The 22,767-nt window shown below is 56.8% G+C and overlaps 1 protein-coding gene across 3 annotated transcripts in view; it reads left to right on the top strand.

Annotated features, from left to right (window-relative positions):
• Window positions 1-22,767, top strand: part of NCKAP5L (NCK associated protein 5 like) — a 30,210-nt gene that overhangs the window by 6,605 nt on the left and 838 nt on the right. Inside the window, exons 2-13 of one of the 3 annotated variants that reach the window (XM_055336847.1) lie at window positions 9,206-9,375; window positions 10,362-10,423; window positions 11,436-11,594; window positions 12,353-12,421; window positions 12,553-12,591; window positions 13,318-13,437; window positions 16,509-16,622; window positions 17,707-20,330; window positions 21,233-21,395; window positions 21,627-21,708; window positions 22,022-22,330; window positions 22,407-22,549. In XM_055336847.1, coding sequence (XP_055192822.1) covers window positions 11,472-11,594; window positions 12,353-12,421; window positions 12,553-12,591; window positions 13,318-13,437; window positions 16,509-16,622; window positions 17,707-20,330; window positions 21,233-21,395; window positions 21,627-21,708; window positions 22,022-22,330; window positions 22,407-22,549 — 3,786 coding nt within the window. In that variant the 5' untranslated portion in view covers window positions 9,206-9,375; window positions 10,362-10,423; window positions 11,436-11,471. Of the gene's footprint in view, window positions 1-9,205; window positions 9,376-10,361; window positions 10,424-11,435; window positions 11,595-12,352; window positions 12,422-12,552; window positions 12,592-12,775; window positions 12,813-13,317; window positions 13,438-16,508; window positions 16,623-17,706; window positions 20,331-21,232; window positions 21,396-21,626; window positions 21,709-22,021; window positions 22,331-22,406; window positions 22,550-22,767 lie in introns of those variants that run through there. The other 2 variants (XM_055336846.1, XM_055336848.1) reach the window with 2 other exon arrangements.

The raw sequence follows: 22,767 nt of genomic DNA, 5'->3' as shown, positions 1-22,767 counted from the left end.
TCACTTCCTCTCTAGACGGCACCTCACTTCCTGTCCCTGGGGCTAGAAGAAGGCTAAAGCTCTTGGCTTGGCTGACCCTTCCTCTCCCTACTCCCCACCCCCCCCCGCCTTCCTGGGAAGCCTTTGGGCCCTGTAGGAGGAAGGCAGAATGGAAACCAAGGGCTTCTCCCTAAAAGCCCTGCCCAGCGCCTTACCTTCAACCCCCTACCCCACATGAGGGGACCTGTCTTCCCGGCTGCAATCCCTGTCCAGAAATGATCTCATCCTTCTATGCCCTGCAGAAGAGAGAAGTCAGAGAGCGCTCACCCCACTTTACGGGTGGGAAAACTGAGTACCAGAAGGGGTCTAGGCTTCACTCAGCATCACTCAGTATGGCTAAGCCAGAACCGGAATCCAGGGAGCCTCCCTCCCATTTGTGGGCACAAGAGCAGAGTCCAGTGAGGGCTTGTGGGTGAGCCAGAGCTACTTTGCGTTCCCACAGAAGGCTACTTGCTTCCTGCCAGAGCTGGCAGCTTAGGAGGTCACCTCCACACTCTGGCCACATGGCACCCACTGAGTCAACACTGAAGCTGTCTGGACATGGACGCCACTTGGCCGGCCAAAGCCTGTTCCCCTTTGAAGGAAGAGGCCAGGATGGGAACCTGGGGGCCCAGTGGTGTAGCCTACAGGTGCAGCCTGAGAGCCAACAGGCTGTGTGGCCTTCCAGGCCCTCTTCCTCTTGGGTCTGAGAGCAGAGAGCTGATGTTCCAGTAGTCAACTCAGCAGTCGCCTCCCCAACTGCCTCCAGGAGCCTCTGTGCCTCAGCTCTTCCTGTGGGACCCAGCACGTGTCTCTGGTTACACCCCGGGTGCTGCAAATATGCTGACTCTGCTATTGGGCCGGGAGATAGGAGAGGAGTTAGTAGCTGCCATGGGCCGGGGGCCCAGGAAACACTCACCTTCAAATGCCCTTCAGTCCAGCTGCACTGAGTCATTGCATTTCCGTGCACACCCCCAGATTTCTGCCTCCTTCTGTTTATGCCAGCCTTTTGCCTAGAATGACCCCCTTGCCGTTCCCATGTACCTAAACCCCACTGCTCTCTAAAGCCTAAGTTCACCCGATGCCTTAAATTCTGAAAAACTGTTCCAGCTGCAGCTTAATATTTCTCCCCTGATTTTTAAAGTTCTCCAAAAGACTTCCCTCATGGAACTTCCTTCACAGTACAGCTATTACCTGCATGTAATTATGCCCCCTGTTAGACTGAAAGCCCCAGGAAGACAGAAGAGCTGATCCATCTCTGAATTGTCCTCCAGTACCCAGCATTGTGCCTCCTATTGAGTGATCGGTTTGGAAATACCTACAGAATGAACAGATTAGTCCCATTTGCCAGAGGGAGTCCCCAACGCCTGGGAGGGGATTGAGGGCTTGGATAAGGTCATATCAGCATTGGGTCCAAAGCTGAAAATGTCTCTTGCACACCTCTCAGCATGGTTTGTCATATGGGCCCTCAGAGCCTTGTGGGTGGGGGCCTGTTGGGGTTCTTTAAGAGAACCTGATGAGGGGCAGCCCGGGTGGCTCGGTGGTTTAGCGCCGCCTTCAGCCCAGGGCCTGATCCTGGAGACCTGGGATGATTCCCACATCCGGTTCCCTGCATGGAGCCTGCTTCTCCCTCTGCCTGTGTCTCTGCCTCTCTCTCTCTGTGTCTCTCATGAATAAATAAATAAAATCTTTAAAAAAAAAAAGAGAGAGAGAGAACCTGATGAGCCCACTGTTCCTTTTTTCTGGTCTTGGTTCTTTCTGGAATGAAAAGAGATCATCAGGTTCAGGGCTTCACTGGCAGAAGCAAAGTACTAGCAGAAAGTTTGGGGTGGGGGGAGTACAGAAGTGCAGGCAGGCTCCTCCGCAGGGAGCTCCCCTTCTAACAGCACAGGAAGTCCCCTCTTCCTCCAGGGGAGGACCAGACAACTGGACGCATTTCTGTTGGAAATACTGCAGGAAGCACTTCAAGAAGACAGATCAGTGTGGGCTGCATCAGTTCAGGACAGTTTTGCAGGAGAATTGCTCTGGGGCCGGGGCAGGGCTTCAGCGCTGTGCTGAGGGGCTTGGGTCTGTCCTCAGAGTAGTCAGAGGTCATGGGAAGATTTGAGGCAGTAGGGAGACAAATCAGATTTGCAGTTTTAGAAAGATGATTGCTCTTGTAGAGCTCCCTGGAAAAGTGATGGTGGCAGGGAAAATATGAGTCTGGAACATCTTATGGTGCCAGGAAGTAAGCAGATGTTAAAAAGTAAATAAACTTTTTTAAATGGAGGAATGTTGAAAGAGGAAGAGCCAACCTGAAAGAGTTCTCAATGATCAAAGCTGGAATTTAAGCGATGAGACGAGTGATGATAATATTGGATTATAATCCAAAGAATAAAATATCTGTGAGTTCATGCTAATATAAATATGTAATTAAGTAAATAGGTGGCAGTGAAGGGACAGCTCTTCCTTACCGAAAACTTTAATTAATAAACGTAAAAGGAATGAGGGAAATAAAAAATTATCATTAGAACACTACAGTAATTGCTGTAAGCAAGATCCACCGATGAATCCTAAAATTAGTGGGTGAAAATTTAAGCAGAAACAGGATATTTGCATGGCCACAAAGTTTTGCCCCCCGACTGGTTACTAATTACAAAAGGAAAACTAGTAATTTTACAGTGGATAAACTCACTGGTAGAGACCACCTAACCAGGTGGTCAAGGTTAACCTCACCAGTCATAAGACATCTCAGCATTATACCTCCTGGTATAATGCGCTGAGAGGGGCACATCATCGCTGTGGTGTTCTTTCCAAAAATTCATAACCTCAGTCTAACTGGAAAAAACATCGAGCAAACCCCAATAAGGGAACACTCTCCAAAATACTGACCCAATCAGTTCCCTTCCAAAATGTCAAAGTCATGAAAGACAAAGACTGAGGAACTATCATGAATCATGGGAGAAGAAGGAGATTTGGTGATTAACTACAATGTGGGATCCTGGATTAGATATTGGAATAGAAGATCAGTGGAAAAATTGGTAAGATCCAAATAAAGTCTGTGGTTTCATTTTTTTTTTAAATTGTTCTTCTAAAGAAAGGTGGAGAACAGTGAGAACATGCTGTATCTGTTTTTTTTTTAAGTATGTGTGTGTGTATATACACAATCATACAAAAGCACATAAAGTTTTAAAATACACACACACACACCTAGAAGCAGAGGTGCAAGATGGCTGGGGAGAGAAGAGGAGCATCATAGACCAGGGGAGAGTCATCCAGGAGAAGGTGGTCATTAAGAAAGTGAAAAGACAACCTACAGAATAGGAGAAAATACTTGCAAGTAATACATCTTATAAGAGACTTGTATGCAAAATATATTTTAAAACCCTTACGGGGGTACCTGGGTGGCTCAGTCGGTTTAGTGTCTGCCTTTGGCTCGGGTCATGATCTTGGGGTCCTGGGATCGAGCCCCGCATCAGGCTCCCTGCTCAGTGGGGAGCCTGCTTCTCCCTCTCCCTCTGTTGTTCCCCTTGCTTGTGCTCTCTCTCTGTCAAATAAATAGATAAAATCTTTAAAAAATAAAATAAAACCCTTACAGCTCAATTTAAAAACCCCCACAGAATCTGATTAAAAAGAGCAAAAGATCCAAATAGACATTTCTCCAGGGAAGATGTATAGATGGCCAATAAGCACATGAAAAGACGTTCAGCATCCTTACTTAGGGAAATATAAATCAAAATCATAATGAGGGATCACTTCACACTTACTAGGGTGACTAGAATCCAAAAATCAGACAATAACCAGTGGTGAGGACATAGGAGAAAGGGAAACCTTCACACACTGCTGGTGGGACTGTAAAACGGTGCGTTCACTTTGGAAGACAGTTTGGCAGTTCATCCAAAATGTACACCTGAAGTCACCATGGGATCCAGCTAGTCCACTCCTAGGTGTGCACCCAAGAGGAGTGAACACCTACATCCATACAAACACCTGCACACGGATGCTCACAGCAGTGTTATTCACGAGAGCCAAAAAGTGGAGACAGCCCAGATGTCCATCACCAGATGACTAGATAAACAGCTGGTGGCGTCCATACAATGGCATATTATTTGGCCATAAAAAGGAACGTAGTACTGATCCACGCTTGAGCATGGATGAACCTTGCAAACGTGGCGCAAGGGAAGGAAGCCAGTCATGGAGACCACCTAGTACACGAGTCCATGCACATGAAATGTTAAGAGTAGGGAAATCTATAGGCAGAAAATAGGTCCCCTGGGGGGGGGTGCTAATTAAAGGGTAATGAAAATGTTCTAAGATTGCCACAATGGCATAGATCTGTGCCTGCACTACGAACCACCGAATTGCATACTTTAAATGGGTGAGTCATGTGGGATGTGAACTATGTCTAGAAGCTTAAAAAAGTCCAGGAGGAAGTGGTCACCAGAGGCACTTGTGCCTGAGAAGGCAATGGGGATGGAAAAATCTTGTTTGTATTTAGCATGGTAGCCGTTACTGCTGATGTTGGATCAGGTTGAGGAAGGAGTGAGACGTGAGGATGGGTTTTGTAGTTGTTTGTAGGGCGTGTGTGTGTGTGTGTGTGTGTGTGTGTGTGTGTGTGTGTGTGTTTGAGAAGTTTGGCTGTGGGAGGGCAGGAGGGGGACTGTCTAGGGAAATGTCAGGGGAAAATTATTTTTTAGAAGAAAGACACCTGAGAAGTTTTAAAGGCGGATGGGAGGGGCACCCAGGTGGCTCAGCAGATGAGTGTCTGCCTTTGGCTCAGGTCCTGATCCCCGGGGTCCTGGGATCGAGTCCGCATCCCTGCATGGAGCCTGCTTCTCCCTCTGCCTGTGTCTCTCCCTCTCTGTGTGTCTCTCATGAATAAATAAATAAAATCTTTAAAAAAAAAAAAAAGAAAAAGGGCGGGTGGGAAATGTCCCTTCAGGAGGTAAATAGCGAAGGCCTGAGTGGGAGTGGGCTGGGGCAGGAAGGACTGGCCTTGCCTTGAGAAGATGGCAGCCCCTTTGCTGTGATGGGAGGAGGTGGGGTAGGTACAAGTGTTCCATGGGGCTGGGAGGACTGACAGTAATAGGAGATTTGAAGGGTTTTCCTTTTGCCGGTTTTAATCCTCTGGGGAAATGAGGGCAGACAATTGAGGAGAGTGGAGTGGGTGTGAAGTAGCCTTAGAAGATAAGAGTGCAACTCTCACTAAACCTTGGTGGGAGTGCCAGGAGAACTGATGAGCTGGCTGGGATGGCTTCCCTTTGGTGAGGAGAGAATAAGGAACAGTGTGAGCAAAAGCCTGAGGAGACAAGTCCTGCCCTATCCCCAACCTCTAGACTCTGGAAAAGAGCATTGACCTCGAAGGCCCAAGTCAAGGAATCCCAGGGATCGTCCAGTGCAGTAGGCCCTGGCTGCGTGTGGTTACTTAAATTTAAAATTCATTTCCTCGGGAACCCTGGGTGGCGCAGTGGTTTAGCACCTGCCTTTGGCCCAGGGCGCGATCCTGGAGACCTGGGATCGAATCCCACGTCGGGCTCCCGGTGCATGGAGCCTGCTTCTCCTTCTGCCTATGTCTCTGCCTCTCTGTGTGTGTGTGTGCGACTATCATAAATAATAAAATTAAAAAAAATAAAATAAAAAAATAAAATTCATTTCCTCAGGTGAACTAGCTACGTTTCACGGGCTCGAGAGCTACATGTAGCTGGTGGCTACCATATTGGAGAGCACAGAATAAACATTTCATCATCACAGAAAGAACTTTCTGTCCCCCCAGGGGACAACGCTGGTCTAGAAAAGTGATTCTCAAACTATTTTGGCCTGAGGACCTCTCCTACCTCTTAAAAGTTGAGTACCCCAAAAGAGCTTTGGTTTCTATAGGTTCTACCTATTGACCACTTACTGTCCTATAAATTAGAACTGAGGGTTTTAAACATTTCATTGATTTAAAATAATAAACCCACATGTATGTTAGCATATGTTAACATATTTATGAAAAGTAACTATATATTTTCCAAAACAAAAAAAGCAGTGAAAAGAATGGCATATATGTTCTTGTATATGTCATGTCTGACTTAATAAAAGGCAGCTGGATTCTCATATCTGCTTCTATATTCAGTCTGTTGTGATATCACGTATCATGTAGTCTCTGGAAAATGCCACTATATGCTCCTAAGAGAGTGAAACTTAAAAAAGCAAATGATGTCTTAGTAGTAGTGTGAAAATAGTTTCAACTCTGTGAATTCCTTAGAAGAACATTAGGTTCCCTGGACCATCTTTTGAGAACCACTGTTGTAGAACAGCCTCCTTTTGGCATAAAGCAACTTGTCCCTGAGAGATTGAGTGATTTCCCTAAAGCCTCACAGCACATAAATTGTAGTGTTGGGACTAGACTCTAAATCTGCCTTTTGGCGAGAATGGGCCCAACTAGGCTTTGGGGAGTGGAACCCCTGGGCATGTGGCCCTATAAGTAAACCCATTGTGTCTGTGAGCCCCTTCAGCTCCCCACTTCCAGCAGCTGCTTTGTTGTTGTTGTTGTTGTTGTTGTTGGGTTATGCCTGGACAGGGGGCATGAAGGAGCCGGGAGAGCGGAGGTAAGGGGTGTCAAAGTCTGTAAGACTTTGGGGCTCAGCGTGACTGCCCTTCCTCCTGCCTGCCTCGGAAGGGCAGGGGGCAGGGGGCTGATGCTGCACGAAGGGCTGGAGGTTCTTGCAGTGCTCTCGAAGAGGAAGTTGGAAGGGGATGCTGGGGGCCCCTTCCCCATGGACACATGCCTCTCTGTAGGCCTATTGTGTCTTGGGGCCAGTTGTCAGGAGGAGGGAAGGAAATTCTTGTCTGTCCTCTTTCCCCGCGGGGGGTGGGGTTGTGGGGGGACTGGTTGGAATTCTTAGGGCTAAAAGATGCTTTGGGCTGGGATTAAGGTGGCTACTTTGAGGCCAGGAATGCCCTGGGGCCTCAGTCCCTTTATCCCCTCCCTCCCAACAGGCTGCGACTGATACTGTCTGGCAAGAGTGTTGGCTGTGGGGTGCAGAAGTTGCTGTTTACAAGTGGACTCTTGGGTGTGACGGGGATTCCAGAAAGCAGCTGGGGGATGGGGGGGAGCAGGGGGGAACCGGTTGTTGTTACGGATGATTCTCTTATTAAAGTGAGCTTCCCCATCTCTGCCTTCCCACAGCTGCCCACCCCCTCCCCCTCCTGGTCCCTGGCCTCTTTCCCTAGAGGACTCTGGGGGGAACAGCTGCTGAGTGAGGGGCTCCTCAGGGCCGGATGGGGGCGCCTGGGAGCCGGGCTTGCTGCCACCCCTCGAGTCCTGACTCCCAGGCCGGGGCTTGGGGCTGGGGGAGGCGTCTTGCCTGCGCCCCGGCTGGCCAGGCGCCAGGGCCTTGCTCCCTTGCTCCTTTGCTCCTTTGCTCCTTTGCTCCGGCCGACGGAAGGGCCTGGACGCGGCCCGTGCATGGTGTCCCCGGGTTCCCCGAGCCCCCCAGCAACTGCTCCCCCTCCCGGGTCAGGCCGAGGGAGGGCCCGGGAGGCCCGGGAGGCTCGGGTCCCCTCCGTCCCCTCCCCCGCCCGCCCCTCGGCACTGAGGTCACCTCCCTCTGAATCAGGCCTTTGTGGGGGGCGGGGCTGCCCGGCGGCACTTCTGGCGGGAGAAGCCTCGGTTGCAGGGGGCGGGGGCGCGCCCCGGCTGCGCCCCGACCCGCGTGGCGTCCCCCGCGTGGCAGCGGCGCGGCGTGGGGGGCCGCGGCGGGAAGGCCGGGAGCCGGGGCCACCCCGAGGACCCGGGCCGGGGTGGCCCGGGCGGGGCCGAGCTCGGAGGCTGTGAGTAGGGGCGGGGGGCGGGGGGCGGCGGGGGTGCAGCCCCGGCCAGAGGGGAGCCCCGCGACCCCCGAGGAGGCCCCTGGGGGGCAGTCGGGCTGCTGGTCCCCGAGATGTAGGCGGAAAGCGCAGACCGGGAGGGGGTGCAGGGGGTGTTCCTGGCCCGCGGCGCTCCTGCGCTCCTGCACTGCCCGTGGCGGCCCTGGCCCTGGCCCTGGCCCTGGCCCTGGCCCTGGCCCTGCCGTCGGAGAGAAGGCCGCGGCCGAGCTGGCCAGGCCGCCTCGACCCAGGGCAGAAACCCTGTCCCCAAAGTGAGGTTGAGTCACAGTTGCCCTCACTTCCGGAGCGCAGCCGGGACGCAGACCCTGCCCCGCGACAGAGCTGCTGCCCCGGGGCGGCCTGTGGCTCGGAGGGTCCCGCCGGGGACCAGGAGCTCAGCTCCGCAGCGGGCTCTCAGGGCCCAGGGGCGTCCCCACCCTCCTCCGCACACAGAAAGCGCCTGCGTAACCCGCAGCCAGTCCCCACGACCTGGCCTCCTGGGTGCATTTTCATTTTTGGTTTTTTTTTTTTTTTAGGAAAAGATAGCCTCCTAAACCATCTTCACGCTCAGTTTGCTTTTTGCTGTCTGGTTGAGGACACAAAGACTTGGGCCTTCCCCAGCTTTATCTTTCTCCCTTTCTGGCCCCTGGACACTGCCGGGTGCACCCCACTGCTCTCCTCACCCTCCCTACTGTGTGCCCCCCCACCCCCCCACCCCGCTATTCCCTGGAGGTGTCCACGGGGGAGAGATGGCGAGGGGATTGAGGGGAGAGCCGGGGAACCGGGCGGAGGGCGTGCATAATGGGGAGCCCCTGACTAGCAGGAGATGGCAGGTTGGGGTGGGATGGAACCCGAGTGGTGGAGGTAACCCGAGGCCTTTTTTTGGTTTTAACCCCTATTTATGTATGTGGGAAGGAGGATATGTCCTGAATTTTTTTCATTTTTTTCCAAGCCTGTCCATTTCTAAAAATATCAAATACGATAATGTCATGAGCAAATGAAGCTATACCCAATACATGTTTTAATGTTGTTAAAATAACAAAGGACTTTAGATTGTTGTGGAGTGTTTACAAATAAAGTATTACAAGTTTTTCGTTTTCCCGCACTTTTCAGAAACCCCCTTCCCGCTGTCATACACACAAGGGCACGTACACTGGGAAAGAAGTTTCTCTGCCTTTGTAGTTGCCTCTTTCTCCCTCTGGGGTGAAGGCTGGGCTGGCAGCTGGTGGGGAGGGGTTGGGAGGAGGAGCTCCCCCCCACCCCAGCACAAGGTGGTAGAGCGGCCCTGTCAGGTCTGCGGGTGCCCCCACTGCCCAGACCCCACAGTGAGGAGCCCGGGATGCGGGGTCCCTTATAGGTGAGCAGACGACAGCAGCAGGGAACAGGCGGGACTTCGCATTGTGCCTCTTTGGGGTTGTAATCATGGAAACGTCCATCTACTGAGTTCCTGCAAGACCCTCTACACACATTATCTCATTTCATCCTCCAACAACATCTGGGCCAAGTATTCTCATGCACGTTCTACAGGTGAGGAAACAGTTTGTAGAGTCGGGATTCCAACCCAGGTCTGTCCCGTTTGCAGAGCTCCAGGGGCCCTGGGACTCTAAGGAGCTTACAGAGTATAAGGATTACAGTTCTCTGTAAGCCCGTGTGTGTGCAGAGAGGCCACGTAGGAAGGGGGAAATGGAGGCCTGTCCGCTGTTGTGAACCAGCCATATGCCTCCAGATACTGCACCTCATCCTGGCTGGTGCCCCCCCATAAGGTTGTTAGGAGGATCAGGTGCAGTGGTGCCTGAGAAAGTGCCACCACACTGCTTGGCACACAGGATACACTCGTGTTGGAAGCGTAATTTCCTGCCCTTCCGTTTCCTCGTCTCAAATATAGGTGTTGTTGATCATAGCGTTTAGTTCCCGTTGTGGTTATGAGGATTAAAGAAGACAGCGGCTCAGTCAGTGGAGCGTCTGCCTTCAGCTCAGGTCATGATCCTGGGGTCCTGGGATCGAGCCCCAAGTCGGACTCTGCTTGGCAGGGAGTCTACTTCTCCCTCTCCCTCTCCCTCTCCCTCTATGTGTGCACAGTTTTTTTTTTTCTCTCTCTCTCAAATAAATATTAAAAAAAAAAAAAGAAGACCACATATGTTGTGGAAGAGCCATAAAGCATCATGTGGTGCCGCTCATTCCTCTTTGGTGTCTGGGTGATTTCTGGCTGAGAGCTAGGTACCTTTGCACTGGCTCTTTGCTCTGCCTGTAGTGCTCCTCCCTCATTCCAGAATTTCATTTGGACTTCCCTGAGATCTCTGCTTCCTTGTCACCTCTCGGTGCCTCTGGGGACCTGATGCTTGTTCGTTGGTTCACCTGTGTGTTATCTGCCTCCCCCAGTGGAATGGAAGCTTCATAAAGGCAGGGCTCTCTCCGGCTTGTTCATCCCCAAGGCCCGGGGCCTGGCACACGGCAGGAGCCACATGAATGCTTGTGGAAAGCACAGCTGCCATCGTCTCCCTCTCTCTCCACAGGCGAGGTGACCTTTCCGGCTGCTAGAGTGAGTGCGCCAGCCTGGGTGAGGAGGCAGAGAGAGGTGAGGGGCTCTGAGCCTGTGCATGCTGGTGGGGGGCCCGGCAGGCAGGGGTAGGTGGGAGAGGGGTGGGTGGGTGAGCAGAGGATGAAGGGGGTCTTTCAGAGGGCTCCTCTCTTCCTTGGCCTGAAAGCTCTAAGCTCCTTTTGTGGGGGCTGCAGCGGATCAGAGAGGCAAGTAGTCCGCGGTGAACTAGGGGCCTCCACCCTTTTATGTTAGGAAGGGTTTTCCATCTTCTGGAAATTTCTACAATATCTTTGTGAAAGAAGGAAACGAATGCTTTCCTCTAGCAGAGAAGTTGAACCTCAGATAGCTGCCGAAGCCTGGTCGGGTACAGCCAGTAGCTGTGACAGTGGTCCAGTGGGGAGGGCATCACAGCGCACAGTACAGGCCACAACCCTGGCTGTGTCGTTCTCGGGCAATGACACACTAGTCGGTTTTGTCATCAGTCTCCTCCAGGCCGGGTTCCCCACTGAGGAGCGGGAGTCTGGGCAGGGACGTGAACGCAGAGTCCCTGCCTTCACGGGGTTGACCCTCCCCTACAGGCGGGCACAGAGCCATGCCACCGGGACTGGGAACCCCAAAGAATGCGTAGGAAGGAGTGGCCAAGTGGCAGGCAGGGAGGTGTCAGGGGACCTCTGCAGAGGGAACGGGATGCACAAAGAGACCGGGCCCCCGGGTCTCAGGGGAGCAGGGAGCTGGGGGGCAGGCTACCCACACACCAGGCCAATCTGAGGCCGATGGCAGCAGAGAATTCGGGTTTCCTGGCCGCTGGCCAGCATCTGTGTCACCTGCACTAGGGTGAGCACGGTTGCTGAGATTTATGAAACAATAGCCTCCGTTCTTCAAATGGGAAGAGTGTGTCTGTGGGTCTGTCCTGTGACCAGAAGAGCCTGAGTCAGGCCCTGGATTGTTACAGTATCCGTGGCACGTCGGTCACACTGGACTTCAGGAACACTGACAAGTGTCCTGTCTGTCCTCCTCCTCCGCTCACCTCCCCCCCGCCCTGGAGCAGCCTGCCAGGGCTTCTCTCGCTTGTTCCCAGGGCCTGATGTCAGAGGCCATGGACCAGCCTGCCGGGAGTCCCACAAAGCCAAGGCCGGGAGAGGGTGGTGACGGCGCCACGGAGCCGGGCACCTGCCAGGAGCTCCTGCGCCGCCTCCGGGAGCTAGAGGTGGGACACCCCGGGGTGTGGGTGGCGGGGCCTGCCAGAGGCCCCAGGAGCTTGGATGGGCTCTTCTGACGTGGGGGGGCCTTCCTCTCAGCCCACCTCTGCTGGGCTGGAACAGAGCAGAACATTCTCTGACAGAGCTCCTCTGAGAAGCCCTTTCTTTGCTCCGAGCTCTCTGATCCGGGTGGAGGGGTCGGGGGTGACTTGGGGCAAGAATCTTGCACAGGGGTCGGACTGTCCTAATCCCCAAAGGTCTCCCTTCTTCCCCCCTTTTCTCCCCCACTTTCATGCCCTTGCTGGTCTAGGAAAGGCGTGGTCACAGAGGCCACAGGAAGAAGGGTTTAGATGACCCAGGGCTTAGGAGTCGGGGGACAAACATGGATCCCCAAACTAGGCTCTTCGCCATAGTCTTAAGACCCTTCCCTCCTCCCCCAGCCTCCTCTGCCCTCCCTGCGGGGAAATAAGGATTACTCCTGGCATCCTCCAGCGTATCCTGGCCCTCCATCCTCCATGACTGAGGTTGGGGTTTACAGAAAACCAGCCATCTCCGCTCTGCCTTTCTGATGCCTTCCATCTGTCTCTGTAGCTACCACCCACCCCACCCCACCCCACCCTACCCCCGTAGGGAATCCAGCCAGAGCCAAGAGCTGGGTTAGGGGTGTAGCTAGGAGACTCCCTGCCTCCCATTCCCCAAAAGGAATTGCCCTGGTGGAAGAATGGTCCCACAGCCTCCTTTATCGCCCTCTTTCTCCCTCCTGCAGGCAGAGAACTCGGCACTTGCCCAGGCCAATGAAAACCAGCGGGAGACTTACGAGCGCTGTCTAGATGAGGTCTGTGGAGTCTCTGGGGGGGACTGGTGTAGGGGTTACGAGGAAGTGGGGAGGAGCACGGGTGGTCAGTGCTCCAGGCAGGGGCTGGTGGGCTGATAGTGATAGCTCTGCCTCGGGCCCTCTGTCCCCAGGTTGCCAACCACGTGGTGCAGGCACTGCTAAACCAGAAGGTAAGCAACCACGGGGGACAGTCTCACCCCTGAACCCAGACGCCCTGGGGAGAGGCCCTGAATACAGCAGGGGATGTCCTTCCTGGGGACCCCTGAGCCTACTCACTTAGGGGCTAGAGGAGGGAGCTTGGTGGAAATGGCCTACGGACCCTCCAACAAGGCTCCTTCTCCCCACCTCAGACAGGTCCATACTGTTCTACCCGGAGGCAGAGGTGGGCTAGGTAAGGCCAGGTCTCTGAGCTGTGGTAACTTTGATTTGGGCTTGAATCCTTCCCTCATCCTGGCCCCAGCTGGTTTCTCCAGATTGTGATGGCCCTGGTAGCAATGTTAATGTTGTGAGGATAAGGTGGCATCTAAATATTTACTCAAGTGCTGTGGGACCTCCTTGACTTACGAGCCACTCTGACCCCCAGGTCTTCCTCTGCCTTATATGGGCCCTTCTTTGATGTGTGGTTTCTAAGAGGCAGGGGGTTGGCTCCAGGGATGGGAAAGATGCCAAAGGGAATAGGATTTACCTCCCACCAGGGGTAAACTTTAGAGAACTTACCATCCCCAGAAAAATGTGACAGCTACAAACAGAGGCAGGCTCAGCTCCCCCTGGAAGGAGGCTGCAGAAGGGCACACCCAGCACGAGTGCCCACTGCTCCGATGAAGGAGACTGTGCTCATACCGCTCGCCCCCTCCCCGCCATCCTCTCTTGTCTCCCTCCGCCTCCCTGGGTGGCAGGACCTGCGGGAGGAGTGCATCAAGCTGAAGAAGAGGGTGTTTGACCTGGAGCGACAGAACCAGATGCTGAGCGCCCTGTTTCAGCAGAAACTCCAACTGACAACAGGCTCCCTCCCTCAGGTGGGCACAGGCCATTGTCCCTCCCTCCTCATGCCCCATCAGCATCGTCACCTCCTTTTCTCCTGATACCTGAAGAAGCAGGTGGCAGCCGTCCCCCTCCATCCCCTCTCTGGGTGCTGTGGCCATCTGAGAAAGGCTCATCTCAACTGATAGATGTGAGCCTAGATGGGGTGGGGGGAGATTCCCGGAGTGCTCTCAAGCTCGGCTCTCCCCCTCCTCCCCCATGCTCCTTGCCCCACTGGATGGCATCCCTTCTTGTTGACAGAGAAGGTTCTTGCTTGCTCCTGCCCTGTGTGGGGCGATGGGTGGAGGCTGAAAATGCAGTGATTTCAAGCTCCCAAGGGGCCCCTCTGGCCACTACGCTGCAGCTTCTTGGCCAGGGGCAGGGGCGGGGCTGGGCGTAAGGCGCCCAGTGCTGGGTGTCACAGAGAGGTCAGGAAAGGCACATCCCCCTGGGTCATTCTGTGTGTGTGTGTGTGTGTGTGTGTGTGTGTGTGTGTGTGTGTGTGCACGCGCGCGCGCACAGAGTTGCATTTGCCTGCCCGGTGACGCACAGGCCATGTCCTCAGGTGCTAGTCTTTGATTCTACCCTGACACCTGCCCCACCCAGGAAACGCAGAGTGCTATGAGGAGTGAATTCTGAACTCAGTTAAGGTGTCACTTGGGCTGGGGTGGCGCCTGGGTGGCTCAGTCGGTTAAAGAGCCGGCTCTTGACCTCGGCCCAAGTCTTAATCTCAGGGTTGTGAATTCAAGCCCTGTGTTGGGCTCCACACTGGGTGTGGAGCCTACTTAAAACAACAACAACAAAAAAGACATTGCATGTAGTCACTCTATCACGAGCTCCGCGGCTGGGGTGAGATACGGGGGTGGGAGGACCAGGACCAGCTCCAGGCCCTGAGGTGAAGATTGGGTTGTGCGGTCAGCCAGCACATCCCTATCCTACCCCCAGCCTCAACAAGAAGAGAAGCACCTTCTGTGCCTGTCTGATGCCAACCAGGCAGCTCTTGGCCCCTAGACTGTAAGGAGGATGCCCCAGGGCTCACTGGGAAGCCTGGCCCCTGGCAGAGGCATCTCATCACCATGGCTTTTTTGGAGGCTCTGTCCCCAAGGCCAGTGCAGAACTGGGTCTGAATCATGGGCAGTAACTTTGTGGCTCTTCCCGCCCCAGGCCTGTCCCTGCCACAGAGGTCACCCTGGAACCCCCAGGGGCCTAACCGCACTAGCCAGGCTCACCCTGTCCATACCTTTCTTGGTGACCAGTGATAACAGAGATGTAGATCATCCTTAAATCACTGAAATGAAATCTGGGACATTTTGGGGTTTGGGGCAATAGATTATCTTCCCCAGAGGTAACACGACATGATGGAAAGAGCGTGAACCTTGGCCTCAGATGCACTTGGATTGGGTCCCTAATTTAGCTAATTCTTAGCTGTGTGACCTGGGGCAAATTATTTAACCTTATGAACCCCAGGGTTTTTTTCTTATAAGTGAGGATTAAGGTACCTACCTATGTTGCAGGTTGTCGTGAGGATGAAATGAAACAATATAGAGCGTTTGGCCCATGGTAGTAATCAATAATTAGCAGCTATTTATCATTATTAATGTTACATTCAAGTTGTGCTTTGCTAGGATGAAAGCTCCATTGAGCAAATGCTAATTAAGCTCTTACTGAGAGCGGCGCCTTTGCCAACACGTATATGGAATTGGACAGGGCTGTGGTCTGTGCAGAGCACATAAACCCTGAGGGCTGGACTGCTTGGGGCTTCAGGCAGGTCCCTAGACAGCCAGAGGTTGGGGCAGAGTGACAGCGCTGTCCAGGAGTGCAGAGAGGCCAGCGGAGTGGCCTTAAGGAGGTGACCTGGCCCTCGCTGGATGGGAGATTTAAAAAGGAGAGTTGAGGGGCACCTGGGTGGCTCAGTGGTTGAGCATCTGCCTTTGGCTCAGGTCGTGATCCCAGGTCCTGGGATCCCACAGGGAGCCTGCTTCTCCCCCTGCCTATGTCTCTGCCTCTCTCTCTCTGTGTGTCTCTCATGAATAAATAAATAAAATCTTAAAAAAAATAAATAAGAAGTAGAGTTGAGGGTGGGGAGAAGGGATGCCCTGCGGAAGGAACTACAGGGAAGCCTCTGCAGAAGCAAGCCACTCCGCTGGGCTGGCACAAAGGCTGCGTGAAGGAGCAGTGAGTGAGGACCAGAGGTGGCGTCAGAGAAGGACCAGCAGGCCGGGCCCAGACTGCCGGCAGAGGAGTCCAGACTTGTCTCCTTAGGCAGTGGGCAGGGACAGGAGGCTTTGAGCACAAAGACGCTTTAGATGAAAAAGAAAAAAGAATACTTTCAGCTGCTTTGTTAGATAAGACGTTTGTGAAGCCACCAAACGAGGTCAGGGAGACGAGTGCTGAGCAGCATCCAGGCCGGAGGAGGAGTGAGGATCTGGGCCGCCGCTGGCCAGCCAGAGAGGAATCCACAGAGGCAGGAGTGTAAAGCTGACTCATGGCTAGTCGAGATGCCTCGGAGATGGAAATGACATTCTCAGGGACTGAGAGCGAAGTTGAGCTGAGGTTAAACAGCAGTACCTTTGTCATCCTCAGAGACCAGTTGGGGGAGACCGAGATGATAATTCCTGCCATCTCTTTTTTTGGACCCGGTAACAAATGCCTTTCCATTAGTCTCAGCCATCCCTGTGATGCTGGGGTCACAGGCAGTGAGAACAGGAAGGGGCCATTCGAGGTGGGGCCTCTCCGTAATCGGGAAGAAGAGTGGTCCTAGAGCTGCCAGGGGCACCCAAATTAGGCTTGCCGCTGCCCTCGGCCCCCCAGGCGCAGTCTTCTTTCTCTAAAGCCCCCGACCGGTCCCATCTCCCTGCCCCCGGGCTCACACTTCTTCATCCTTCCTCTGCGCCCTCTCCCAAGGCTCCTCCTCTGACCGAGTCGGGGGGGACAGCGTGGTGAAAGCTGCACTGTAGGCCAAGACACGTCCCTGAAGGAGCAGACTTGGAAGACGGCCCTTCCCATGGGGAGGGGGTAGAGACCTGGGACAGACGGCCCCTGTGCTAACTCTGCCTCTCGCCTGCAGATCCCACTTACGCCACTCCAGCCTCCGTCCGAGCCACCAGCCTCTCCGTCCCTGAGCTCTGCCGAGGGACCGACCACTTCGCTGCCTCTGGGGCACTGTGCTGGGCAGAGAGAGGTAGGAGGGCCGGGCACAGTGGCCCGTGGCTTCTCTGGCTACGGAGTCTCGAGTCCGTACCCCGTTGCTGTATCCTAAGGACTCCCAGGGGAGGGGCAGATCCTTGTCCGCCTGGGCGTGAGCCCTCAGCTGGCAGCCTCACACCCAGAGAAACAGAGTCCCCCTGCCAGTCACTAGCTAGCCTTGCAAGCAGGGTGAGTGAGCGTTAGTAAGATGCGTCCTTAACATTTCCTGAGCTCTCACTCCGTGCCAGACACTGTGCTGAACACCTGGATCTCGTTTATATATTTTTTCAAATAATTTTTGGCGTCTACTTCCAATTGTCTATATACTTACTTCTTCAAGTCTAGAACTAGTATCCGTTTATTCTTTTGCTTCCCTGATTTTATTTATTTTGTGAGGTTAAGCATGATTAGCCATCCCTTTTTGTAGACGATGCCGTGAAGCTTAGAGGTTAAATAACTTGCCGAAGTCCACCTAGCTAACTGAGCAGTAGACCTAGGACTGGAACCTGCGCAGTCTGGCTGCAGAGCCTGTGTCGCTAAGCACCGTGCTAGAGGAGCTGGCCCCAGGAGGAGCAGGGCAGAAACAGGGAGAGTGGTCCCAGTTCCCTCCACCGTGGGGAGTAGGGCAGCAGGACGGCTGTCTGACCCGAGAAGGCCTGGGCTTGCTGGCAGCGACTGACTTAGCTCTTGGCCGCATCACGTCCCCTTCTTGAGTCTCTGTGTTCTTTCTGGAGCCTAGAAAATGGACAGGCCTCCCTCCCCCGGGGCAAACATAGATACCACGTCAGTGGTGTTGGCCCTGCTAACCCAAAGAGTAGTGGGTTGTGGGGGGGGGGGCGGTGTTGGGATAACCAGGAAGGGAGGTGGGGCGCCCGCCCAACCCCAGGCCCACCAGGAGGAAGAGTGGGGGAATCAGGGCTTGGTGACTTGGAAGCTGAGCTGTCGTATCGGAGAGGCTGTTAATTCCTTTTGGGGACTCAGACAAAAGCAGGCCAGCTGTGTTCTGACACACTCGGTTTGGCCCAGCTCGGGTCCTAGGCCTGCACGTGGGCTCCCCCTCATGTCGTTTCTCCCCCAAGGTGTGTTGGGAGCAGCAGCTGCGGCCAGGAGGCCCAGGACCCCCGGCTGCCCCACCCCCAGCACTGGATGCCCTATCCCCGTTCCTTCGAAAGAAGGCCCAGATCCTGGAGGTGCTAAGAGCCCTGGAAGAGACCGACCCCTTGCTTCTTTGCTCGCCTGCCACCCCCTGGCGGCCTCCAGGCGAGGGGCCCGGCTCCCCAGAGCCCATCAACGGCGAGCTGTGTGGCCCACCTCAGCCAGAACCGTCATCCTGGGCCCCCTACCTACTACTAGGCCCTGGGGGCCTGGGAGGCCTGCTACACTGGGAACGCCTCTTGGGGGGCCCAGGGGAGGAAGAGGGTGCTGGGCGGCCCTGGGGCCCTAGTAGGGGCTCCTCCCAGACCCAAGGCACTGGCTCTGGGCCACCCTGTGCCCCAGGCAGCAGCTCCTCCTCCTCCTCCGATGAGGCAGGCGACCCCAACGAGGCACCCAGCCCTGACACCCTGCTTGGGGCCCTGGCCCGCAAACAGTTGAACCTGGGCCAGCTCCTTGAGGACACAGAGTCTTACTTACAGGCCTTCTTGGCCGGGGCTGCAGCAGGCCCACTCAGCGGGGACCAAGCCGGTCCCGGGCAGCCATCTTCTCCAGACCAGGGGCCCCCGCAGCTGTCCAAGTCCAAAGGCCTCCCCAAGTCAGCTTGGGGCGGGGGTATCCCAGAGGCCCAGAGGCCGGGCTTTGGTGCTACCTCAGAGGGCCAGGGGCCCCTCCCCTTCCTCAGCATGTTCGTGGGTGCGGGTGATGCCCCCCTGGGCTCGCGGCCTGGCCACCCCTACTCCTCATCTCAGGTGAAAAGCAAGCTCCAAATTGGCCCCCCTTCTCCTGGGGAAGGCCAGGGACCCCTTCTGCCCTCTCCAGCCAGAGGTCTCAAGTTTCTAAAGCTGCCTCCAGCTTCGGAGAAGGTCCCCAGTCCAGGAGGCCCCCAGCTCAGCCCCCAGCTTCCCCGGAACTCCCGAATTCCCTGTCGAAACAGTGGTTCTGATGGCAGCCCGTCCCCACTGCTGGCTCGCAGGGGTCTGGGTGGAGGAGAGCTGTCCCCGGACGGAGCACAGGGCCTACCCACCAGCCCCTCACCCTGCTCCACAGCCCTGGACTCCGCGCAACTCAGACCTCCCCAGCCAGCCTTGTCCGCCACGCTGTCCCCGGGACCCGTGGTATCTCCCTGCTACGAGAACATCCTGGACCTTTCCCGGAGCACCTATAGGGGACCTTCCCCAGAGCCACCTCCATCCCCACTGCAGGTACCCACCTACCCACAATTAACTCTGGAGGTGCCACGGGCCCCTGAGGTCCTCAGAAGTCCCGGAGCTCCCCCCAGCCCCTGCCTCCCGGAATCCTGCTCCTATGTGAGTGCCCAGGAGAAGAGTTTGGACAAAGCAGGCCCAGAGTCTCCCCATCCTGGCCGCAGGACCCCCAGCAGCTCATCCAAGAAGCCCAGCCAGGGGGCAGGGCGGCGACCTGGGGATCTTGGCTCTACCCCTCTGCGGGACAGACTGGCAGCCCTGGGGAAACTGAAGACCTGCCCCGAGGGGCCAGAGAAAAATGGAGTGCCAGCCAGGCCTGGCACCGAGAAGGCCCGGGGAGCAGGGAGGTCGGGGGAGAGCACTGGAGAAGTGGCACCCCCCGCCCCCAGGCCTCCCGAAGGGCCAGAAGCCAAGGGGACCCCACGGGGGGCAGTGGCCTTAGGCACAAGTAGCCTAAAGCAGCAAGAACCTGGGCTCCTGGGGGACCCCGCGGCCCGGGTCTACTCCTCTCACTCCATGGGGGCCCGGGTGGACCTGGAGCCTGTCTCCCCGAGGAGCTGCCTCACCAAAGTGGAGCTGGCCAAGAGCCGGCTGGCAGGGGCCCTGTGCCCTCAGGTACCCCGCACCCCTGCCAAAGTGCCAACCTCAGCCCCCAGCCTTGGCAAGCCCAATAAGAGCCCCCATGGCAGCCCTACGAAGCTACCGTCCAAGTCACCCACCAAGGTGGTGCCCCGGCCTGTGGCCCCACCGACCACTAAGGAGCCCCCGAAGCCTGACAAGGGGAAGGGCCCCCCGTGGGCGGACTGTGGCGGCCCTGCGGCCCAGCCTCCGTCCCCCGCACCTGGCCCTGCCGACCCAAGCCAAGGCCCCGAGGGGCGGGCCCCACACTCAGCCATCGAGGAGAAGGTGATGAAGGGCATCGAGGAGAACGTGCTGCGGCTGCAGGGCCAGGAGCGGGCGCCAAGCACCGAGGTCAAGCACCGCAACACCAGCAGCATCGCCAGCTGGTTCGGCCTTAAGAAGAGCAAACTGCCCGCGCTCAACCGCCGCACAGAGACCACCAAGAGCAAGGAAGGGGCCAGCGGGGGCTCCCCACTCCGGAAGGAGGTCAAGATGGAAGCCCGGAAGCTGGAGGCTGAGAGCCTCAACATCTCCAAGTTGATGGCCAAAGCAGAAGACCTCCGCCGGGCACTGGAGGAGGAGAAGGCCTATCTGAGCAGCCGGGCCCGGCCACGGCCCGGAGGACCGGCACCGGGGCCAAGTGCAGGGCTGGGGCAGGTGCAAGGCCAGCTGGCTGGCATGTACCAGGGCGCAGACACCTTCATGCAGCAGCTGCTCAACAGGTGAGGGCCTGGGACCAGTCAGCCAGCCAGGTCAGGGGGTGCTCGGGAGTGGGGGGGGCCCTTTCCCTCCATGGGCACACCTGGGGCTGGGCCTGCTTATCCCGAGAGCCAAGAGGCTAGGAGGTCAAGGAAAGTGCCACCAAAGCATCTGGAGCTTCGTGGCCGGGCCCCGAGGAAAGATGGGGCTTTGAATCGGAAGCCGGGGGTCTGGGCCCCAGCTCGCCTCCTCTCTGGCCGTCTGACATTGCATGTCCTGACACCCAGTTTCTCATTTAAGGAGAATTAACAGGCCACATTTTCCTAAGTTGTCTCCAGCATCAGATGAGGCCGTAGTTCAGGGACCACTAGTTCCTAAACGTGGGCTGATAAAGGTCTTACTCTGGGATTTCCTATCCTATAGAGCAAGGAGGTGCCCATTGCTGCCTGCCACAGACTCAGCAGTGGAAATGGGGTTCAGAGAAGGGGCCATCCCATCTTGGGGTTTCTCCGTCTGAGCCAGATGAAGCACAATGTCCCTAGGGGTTGGGCACCGGGTGGGGTGTGGCTTGGACAGCAAGGGCGCTTGAGTTCAGCTGGGGCCCGCGGGGTGTGTCACGTGTGGACCAGGAGGTGATGCATCTGCCGTCTGCTAGCAGATGGCGTTGAGAAGTCTCTAGGCTTGACCCTGTGTAGCTTTGGGGAACTTGTCCCATCTCCCCTGCCATTTCTCTGAGGTTTTCCCTAGGTCTCTGCCTTTTCCCAGCATCAGGAGGACTTAATGGGGGGCAGCCACCAGGGATAGGTCCCCTATCCTGGGGGGCAGTGGGTATTGTACTAGGCCCAGCAGCATTGGAGGGAGTGAGGTCAGAAAGTCTGGGTGGACCCACGCCTCCCCTCACCTTCGTGTGCACTGCTGCCTGTAGGGTGGATGGCAAGGAGCTGCCGCCCAAGAACTGGCGGGAGCCCAAACCCGAGTATGGCGATTTCCAGTCAGTGTCCTCTGACCCCAAGAACCCCTGGCCAGCCTGTGGGCCTCGAAACGGCCTGGTGGGGCCTCTTCAGGGCTGTGGAAAACCTCCTGGAAAGGTAGGTTCTTGGCTGCTAGGTATTGGGCCCAGCTCTGGGGCCCGGCCAGGTCTTGCACCCCTGGAGGGTTCCCCTGCCCTGGGTCGTGGAAGCTGCCAGGTGCACCACGGTCTCTGGGGCCCAGTGGGCTGCAGGCTCTCAGACCCATAGTGTCCTCATGGCAGAGCTTGGGGAGGGGTACGGGTGGAGGTGAGAGGAATGGGTTCTGAGGTCTCCTGTACCCCCACGCAGCCCAACAGCGAGCCGGGAAGGCGGGAAGAGATGCCCTCAGAGGACAGCCTGGCTGAGCCAGTGCCCACCTCACACTTCACAGGTCAGCAGGGTCAGGGACCCAGGATGGGACCTGCCCCTTGTCCCCTGCCCACTTTACCCTTTTCCCGTCACTGAAGCAGGTACCAGGCCCTGAGTGCCCTCTTGGTGCCAAGCACCAGGTGGGCACCGGGGCTGCACAGAACTAAATCCCTCCCTGCCCTTGGGCACCTGGCCCAAGTCTGGGGGAGTTGGGGGAGGAGTGGCCAGGGATGACAGCCTGCTGGGCCTGGAGGGGCTGGAGCCTGGGCTGGGGCAGGAAGCAGAGGGGCTGAACCTGCAGCCTCCCGTCCTTGACTTACCGTCCCCTCCCCCAGCCTGTGGCTCCTTGACTCGCACCCTGGACAGTGGCATTGGGACCTTTCCGCCCCCAGACCACGGCAGCAATGGGACCCCCAGCAAGAATCTTCCCAAGACCAAGCCCCCGCGGCTGGACCCCGGCCCCGGAGTGCCCCCAGCTCGGCCCCCGCCCCTTACCAAAGTCCCCCGGCGCGCCCACACGCTGGAGCGGGAGGTGCCGGGCCTGGAGGAGCTGCTGGTGGGCGGGCGGCACCCCAGCTTGCCGGCCTTCCCCGCGCTGCTCGCCGCGCCCCCGGGCCACCGGGGCCATCAGGCCTGCCCCGACGGTGAGTGTCTGCGCAGGGGGGCGGGCGGCCCGGGAGCCCCACGCGCCACCTCCCGCCTTCCCTTGTCCCCACGCAGATCCCTGTGAAGACCCGGGCCCTCCCGCCCCCGTCCAGCTGGCTAAGAACTGGACCTTCCCCAACGCCAGGGCAGCCGGCAGCTCCGCCGACCCTTTCCTCTGCCCGGCGCGACAGCTGGAGGGGCTGCCCAGGACCCCCATGGTGAGCGCGGCCACCGCCTGGGTGGGGGTGGGGGGCCGGAGGGCAGGAGGGACGACTGGGGCTCCCCCACCACCCCACCCCACCCCCCCGCGCCAGGGAGCCACGGCCTCCTGAGCTCCCCCCCAGGCCCTGCGGCCTCCTGAGCTCCCCCCTCCCCCCCCCCAGGCCCTGCGGCCTCCTGAGCTCCCTCCTCCCCCCCCAGGCCCTGCGGCCTCCTG

The sequence above is a fragment of the Nyctereutes procyonoides genome, unplaced genomic scaffold (assembly GCF_905146905.1).
Source record: "Nyctereutes procyonoides isolate TBG_1078 unplaced genomic scaffold, NYPRO_anot_genome, whole genome shotgun sequence".
In the NCBI taxonomy this organism is placed as follows: Eukaryota; Metazoa; Chordata; class Mammalia; order Carnivora; family Canidae; genus Nyctereutes; species Nyctereutes procyonoides.
Note: the sequence above shows the minus strand (reverse complement) of the source record. Positions and strands in the feature narration are given on the sequence as shown.